The sequence below is a fragment of the Ursus maritimus genome, unplaced genomic scaffold, assembly GCF_017311325.1.
Source record: "Ursus maritimus isolate PB19 unplaced genomic scaffold, ASM1731132v1 scaffold_8, whole genome shotgun sequence".
Lineage (NCBI taxonomy): Eukaryota > Metazoa > Chordata > Mammalia > Carnivora > Ursidae > Ursus > Ursus maritimus.
The window spans coordinates 25087029-25094728 of NW_024426996.1; the positions used below are offsets into that span (position 1 = coordinate 25087029).

General features: G+C 38.0%; 1 protein-coding gene across 4 annotated transcripts in view; it reads right to left on the reverse strand.

Moving 5' to 3' along the window:
- MTHFD2L (methylenetetrahydrofolate dehydrogenase (NADP+ dependent) 2 like) overlaps positions 1 to 5500 on the reverse strand; it is a 107393-nt gene extending 101893 nt beyond the window's left edge. For 3 of the 4 annotated variants that reach the window (XR_005833463.1, XM_040625180.1, XM_040625179.1), the window contains exons 1-2: positions 5292 to 5500; positions 4370 to 4492 (exon numbers count right to left, since the gene is read on the reverse strand). Coding sequence is in view for 3 of the 4 variants with exons in the window: in XM_040625180.1 (XP_040481114.1) it covers positions 4370 to 4492; positions 5292 to 5445 (277 nt within the window). In the remaining variant the exon portion in view is untranslated. The remainder of the gene's footprint in view (positions 1 to 4369; positions 4493 to 5291) is intronic. The other variant, XM_008693332.2, reaches the window with a different exon arrangement.
- Positions 5501 to 7700: the final 2200 nt, after the last annotated feature.

Genomic DNA, 7700 nt, shown 5'->3' on the forward strand with positions numbered 1-7700 from the left:
TAGAAAAGAATGGCTCTCAATTTTTAAAGCTCATTATTTCACCCTTTTTTTCACATTACATACTGATACATACTGTACAAATGACATAGCTTTTAATATAACATCACTTCAATAGGTACAACTCAATAAAAGCTAAAAGCAAATAATACCTGATTAGGAGAAAATACATACAGAACGTGAATAGCAGACATCTTTCTGGCCTTGACAAAATGACCACTTATTGATACTGACAGACGGCACACGGGATAGGAGTAGGGAAGCATCGCATGTGGTTTTTACTCCTCTGTAGTTTGAGGATCAGCTAGAGGAAAAACAGCCAGGCTGCATGACTGAGGACACACAATTATATCCTGAGTACTTCCAATCCTGACCGAAGTTGCACAGCTTCTGAACATAAAACGGGGCCTGGCCTGAGACAGACTCATTGCCACCAAATAGGGCAGAACTCTATCTCATTTCTTTGATTTGTATCCAGATGAGATGTATGGAAGCTGTTTGTATACTCTGATTAATCCTATGCAAACTTGTCCTGCAACATCGGAATTACAGTTCTAAGTGAGAATTTCTTTTACTCAAGATATTGCCCTAATGGTGAAAAATAATCTCCCATTTCTAATCATGTCATAATTTGGAATCCAAATTATGAACCCAACGATAGAAAACTGGAGGTGTGCTCAACTAGAATCATCTCATTTGCTCATTTGCTCATTGTTTCACTGATACATTGTCACCATCTTATTAAGACCCGGCCGGGAGGGGCTATCTCAACCTACTTCCATTTGGCCAACTCACCAAAATGACTAAAGGAGTTCCATTTCTTCTGTAAAACATGGAAGCGGATGCTCAGGGCTCACTAAACAAATCAGAACGCGGTTAAAAAAAAACTACTCCTGCCCATACCAGTTGACTTTCGTGATACTCAAGAGACAATTGTGTGTATTTCTTAAACGGTTTTTGCTAGTTTTTTCAGAGTAACTATGTAATTTAATTAAAAGTGGTATAAACAAATAAAATATATAATAAATATAATAAATAAAATACAATAAAATATAATAATAATAACAATGGAGTGTGAGAACAAAACAGTTGCTATTTCTATAAAAACTAAACTGAAAATTTTGGAAAGACTCTTCAGAACTGAAATGAATTAGTAAGGATTTAGATATGGACAAGACAGTCGTAGATTAGGAGATATTTTCTTAAATATTTTATGTACATAGGTATGTATGCATTTAGAGAGCACGAACAGGAGAAGAGAAGGAGGAGGGGGGAGAAAGAAATTCCCAAGCAGATTCCACACTGAGTGCAGAGTCCGACGTGGGGCTCTATCTCACAACCCTGAGATCATGACCTGAGTCAAAATCAAGAGTTGGATGCTTAACCGACTGAGCCACCCAGGTGCCCCAGATTGGGAGATATTTTAAAAATCAATATGAATTTTCACTGCGATAGTTTCATCTCAAACTGAAAATGAGAGGCAATGAATCACAGGTATTAGTAATGCCAGAAGATGATTCAAAATTCCAATCAGTAGGTTCCAAGGTGCTGTGGAACCCCATCAAAAGATTGATGAATAAATGAGTATTTAAATTATTTATGTTATAATACAATATTTATGGTAAATATGCATTGTTTCATGATTTCCTACTTTAACCAACTTTTTCTATCAATCAACAAACCTTATGTCCCAGTATAACGTAGATTAAGTAGAGTAAGTAATATAGACGAGTCTTCTCATATGTAAACTAAAGAAGATAATTCCTACTCATAAGGCTGCTTTGAGGATTAGATAAAACCATCCACAAGGAATACCTGCCACATAGTATGATATATTACTCACTAGCTAACACTGATGTGCTGGTGAGGGGTAACATAATAGTTAAAAGTACTGGCATGAGGAACCAGTCTTCCTGGATTCACACATCCCAACTCAATTACTGCCAGTTCCAGTGACCTTTGGGAAGTTACTTAACCTCTCTGTACCTCAAATCTTTCATCAGTAAAATGTACAATAATAGTTCCAACCCCCCAGGATTATTGTGAGGATTCAATGAAGTAATCAATGTAAAGTGATGAGACATAATAAATCCTTAATGTAATAAATTTTAGCCAGGATTATTTTGTATATTAGTGGCTTTTCAGCAAGATAGAGAATTATCCTTTCTTAGAGCATCCAGATATTTGTTATTAGCCCAGTCCCTTTGCCTCTATGCTTCTGTCTAAAATGAACACAGAACTAAGCAATTTATTTTAGTACAGACAGTTCAACAGTGCCATCTAGTGGCAATTTTCTAATAAATTCCCCAAATGAGAAAAGTTGCCCAAAAAGGGTAAAATTTCTACAGATAGGAACTTAATTTTTAGGACAAACTAAATCCAGTGTTTTAGATTTGGAAATTTGTGACATGTTTTTTATAACTATTTGAATTCAGTACAAATACAAGTGGGAGAAATTTAAAAAACTACAAACCAAAAGAAGATTGCTTGGCATATATAGCAGAAAAAAGACTCTTTTTTAATATGAGCCAAACAACTGGGTTTAAGCCCACTGCCAAATTTCTGGGGACTGACTTGTGATGTTAATAAACCCCTAAGAGAATTAGAAAAGTGAATGTTTGGTACGACTTAGCACAGAAGTTATATACTAAGGCAATAAGTTATATTGTTGGATAAAATACCATAATACCATACAAAGATCCCATGCAATAGCACCATTCAGCTTTTGCTTTCTGCAAAATTTACAGAACTCAAAACTACTGTCATCTGTACTATGCTTGCAGTCCTCGCTGTACTCAGCTGAAATAGCCATGAATTTCAGAGCCATAATTTAGTTAAATAACATCCGTCGTCCAACAACACAATTCAAACGTCAGTTATGGTGCTCAATTAACGGTGAGTAATTACGTAAGAGCTGCCAGCCCTCTGGTCCACAAATCACTATGTAAATAAAGATGAGCATCGGGATCAGTGAGCAACATGTCGCTTCTTTACAAGTCTGGATGACTGGTCACTGCACACCCGTTATTCAGCTCAAACCTAAATGGCAAATCATCCTTCCTCCCTGTCTCCCAGGGATAAGCTCACGTGACGTTTCGCAAAAGTTGATCATCGACAAAGGGAATTAACCTGTAAAGGTGACAGGGCAGCAAAGAAACAAAATGCGGCAACGCTAGAAGTGAAATTAGATGTGAACAGAAGGTCTGAAAACGGCGACAACCGAGCAAAGGCAGCAGAAGCCTGGCCCACGGGAAGGTCAGAACTATGAAGGCAGAAAACAAGATGAAGTCGCTTCGGGAGGATTCTAATGGAATGGAAATGGCTTGTCCAAGAACGAGGTGACCCTGCAATGTTGACACTGTGCCCTTTGGAGCGATGCGGCTATGAGCCGCGGGAACTTAGTGAAAGGCCAACCAATTCACACAAACGAAGAAGGTTCTTGCGACAAAAAGGATGACAACACCCCAGCGTAAACGGCACCGGCAACTCTAGGGGATACTTCACAACTTTGAAAAAACTACAAACCACAAGAAGATTGCTCGGCAAATGATTACAAAGGACAAATGGAAGCTGATCCAAACCTAGCAAAGAATATACAATTCAATTCCCCAAGGCACGGGAAAGACGCTTGCTCCATACCGTAAGCTATATGATGAGAAGGCAAGCTACTGGTCAACCTCCTCTGGTCAAGTTTTTTTGCAAATAACTTTAATTCTCAATGTTTCTAAGTTTTGGGGGTTTTTTTTGTTTTTTTTTTTTTAGAGGGAGTGGGGAGGGGCAGAGGGAGAGGGAGAGAGAGAAACTTAAGCAGGCACCATGCCCAACAAGGAGCCAGGCGCGGGGCTTGATCTCACGAACCTGAGATCATGACCTAAGCCACAATCAAGATTCAGACACGCAATGGACTGAGCCACCCAGATGCCCCTCGATGTTTTTAATGTTTAAATTAGAGTATACTGAACAAATATTAATTTTACCTTTTTTGTTTTCATTTCCCTATACATTTATGAGCCACAGTAGGAGAGTTTTTAATGTATGGGGAGAACATTTCAAAGGTCACAGAACAACTGTTATTTTTCCCATGGATTTTTAAGATCACTTTACCCGGTTTTAGCTTACACAACTCGTTTTTATGGTCTTGCACTATTGTGTAAAGTGAGGACTGCATGTAATTTTTGCCTCAATTTTTCTTTCACAAGTTTCAGTCATTATAAGCGCAAGTCATTCAGGAGTTATCAACAATTACCTGCTAGTCTAATAGCTGGTACCTTCATGAACCTATTTTCTAAATTACTTGTGGTGTCATGATACAATGTCGACAGATGCCCTTTCACCTAAAACCAAAGCAGACATAGAGAAGAGCCTTATGTACCTGGCAGTGGTAACTGAACTAATATACCACTGACTCTTGGGTCCATATTCAATTGATCAGTTATGTCCAAAAGTTCTTCCTGAGAAACATCCTTAGGTTTTAGAATGATCTCACTACAGATCCCTGGAAGAAAAACAAATACAGAAAATCACTTGACTAACAAAGATGTGGTTTTTCATTCATGGTGTCTTACACGGTGTGCAACTGGTTTCCTCTGCTCCCGTCCCACAGTAAGGAAAGGCCCTTCTACAAAAATGGTGTCCAAAGCACCATTAAAAGGGATTTCTCAAATAGCACAGATGTTTTCTCATGATTCACATGCATTTTTTTGGCCCAGTATCCCATCACATTTATCTGTGATAAGCTACTGTTAGTGGATTTGAATACAGTAAAGGTACCAATGCCACCACCACCACTATTAGGCCAAGATCAGCACAGTGAACTGGCCAGGTTTATTATCTGATTCAAGCAAATATAATAAAAATGGACCTTTTTTAAAAAATTGAAATATAGCTGACATACAATATTACAGTAGTTTTCACGGGTACAACCTGGTGATTTGACAAGTCTATTCATTTTGCTGCGCTCGTCACAAGTGTAGCTGCCACCTATCACCGTACAACCCTATTACAATACCATTAACTACATTTCCTATGCTGTGCCTAAAAATGGGCCCTTTAGATGTGCAGTGGTCCCCTGACATGTCACCATAGGATCTGAAATCGCATTGAGTTAATTCAGTAAGAAAGCTGAAGAAAAAGATGAAGAAATGAACAGAAGCTTTGGTAACTAATCTCTAATAATAATAATAAATGTTATTCCAGTAGCACTTATTTGACAACTATCGTTGATAATGATCACCCTTTGGAGTAAAACCAGAACACATGATTGAGTAACAAGAACAACTAGGACGCATTCCCACCTACAGCAGAGGCAGCTCTGATCTTCTTCCGGACATACGTATGACTGGCTGGGTCATCGCCCACTAAAATGATACTGAGGTAAGGTCTTCTGTTCCCGAGGGAAATCCATGATTCCACACCTCTCTGTATTTCTTTCTGGACTTGTTTGGCCATTTCAGTTCCTGAGATAACAATGGCATCATGTCTGTGGAAAACAAAAGAATAAGTAGAGTACTAAAAATACAATAAGGAACATTCAGTCACATAAAGGTACGAGGTACAAGCGTGAACTACACATCTATGATTGTTCAATTGAGCAACCATCAATCAGTCCCTAGAGAAAGGCACAAAGAAATGCATGCATATATTGAAAAGGCTTTCTTGCTCTCCATGATCTCAAAGTCAAAAGTGGTGAACTAAGGTTGCTCTTACTCTGTGTTCATTTTTTTAAGGTACCTGATAAAGTATAAGATGGTTCTTTCTTCCTCCTGCCCCTGTCCTTTCCCTATTGAAAGGCCTGGTGAAAGCAACATCTGTATGTAGCCCATGAGTATTACACAAACACCAAAGGCAGGTCAATGAATATCATGAACAAAGGGAAAGGAGGAGGGGGAAGAAGCAATAGAGAAAAAGGAGAAAAGGAAACCTTACAGCACCTGAATTCTTTCTAGTACCCTGTACACTTTTAATAGGGGCAGGCATCACGAGTATCAACCAACACAAACAAAATGCAAATTTGCTACCCTGTCAAAGAAGTCAACTGTCCTTTCTAAGAGGTATATACGTAACTACACCAAGAATATTCCATTTCATTCTGGCACCAGTGGTCCATAGTGTCCCTCCAAGTTCATACAATTTTGACGTGAACATTGTTCTACCAAGAAGTGGTTCTGAAATGTGGTCTATGGATACACACACCAAAATTGCCTGGGAAGCTTGCTGAACTTACAGATTCCCATCCCCATGATTCAGAACAGCCTGAACTCTGGATGTCTAATAAATTCCCACAGATATTCTTGTGCATGACCATGTTCGAAAACCACTTCTTCAGTTCAACGCAAAAGCATATTTTAAATATAAATTACCCGTAGGTAAACAGTTAACTGAGGAAATAAACTGATGAGACACTATAACTTTATAACTATAAGTAAACTCAACTTCTGTTTCTAATTTGTCTACTTTTCACTAAAAATTTCATAGCTTTCAAGACAACAAAAATCATGGCAAGTTCAGTGTATCAATCTTGCTCCACCATCCTAATTTTATAAGAGCTTTATTGAAGTATAACTGACATAAAATATACAGCACATATTTAAAGTGTGCTATTTGATGTTTCACTATATGTTTATACTTGGGAAACTATCACCACAATCAAGCAAATGAAACGCTCAAAAGAATTCTGGTGCTCCTTGGTAATCTCGCCATTCTGCCATCCTTGCCCTATCCTCTTCTCCATCCCCAGTCAACCACTGATCTGCTTTCCATCACTATATATTAGTTTGTATTCTCACAAATTTTATAAAAATGGAATCATGCACTACACACTCCATTTTATCCAGCTCCTTTCACTCAGCATATTTAAGATTCATTCATGTCATTCCATGTATCAATGGTTCATTTCTTTTTATTGCTGAGTGGTTTTCCATTGCATGGATATACCAAAATTTGTTTATCTGTTCAATTGTTCATGGATATTTGTGTTGCTTCCAGTTTTTAGTCATGGCAAATAAAGCTGTAATAAACTCTCACGTACAAGCCATTGTACGCACATATCTTCTCTTGAGCAAATGCGTATGCGCAGAATGGCTGGGTCATAGGATAGGTATGTTTACATTTATAAGAATTTCTCAATCTGTTTTCCATAATGGTTGTGCCACTATACATTTCTACAGGCAGTATATGAGAGCTCCAGTTGCTCCACATACTTGCCATAATTTGGTATGGCTGGTCTTTCAAATTTTAGACATTCAACGGGCTATGTGGTGGTAGCTCACTGTGCTTTAAATTTGCATTTCCATAATGAATATTAATGTTAAGCATCTTTTCAGGTGCTTATTTATCATCTGGCCCTCTTCTTTCATGAATTGTGCAATTTCATGTTTTGCCTATTGTTCTATAGGGTTTTCCCTTATTATTGAGTTTTGAGAGTTCTTCATACATCCTAGGTTCAAGTCTTTTACCAATATGTGATTTGAAATATTTTCTCCTAGTCTGTGCTTTGCCTTTTCATTCTCTTAATTGTGTCGTTGGAAGATGGGTTCTCAATCTTGATGTTCTTCTTTCAGTTTTCCTTTTATGGAGCAGGACTTTGGTGATGTGTATAAGAAATCTTTGCCTAACTCAAGGTCACAAAGGTTTTCTTCAATATTTCCTCCTAGACGTTTTATGGGTTCAGGTTACGCATTTAGTTCTATCCCAACCCTAGCTTG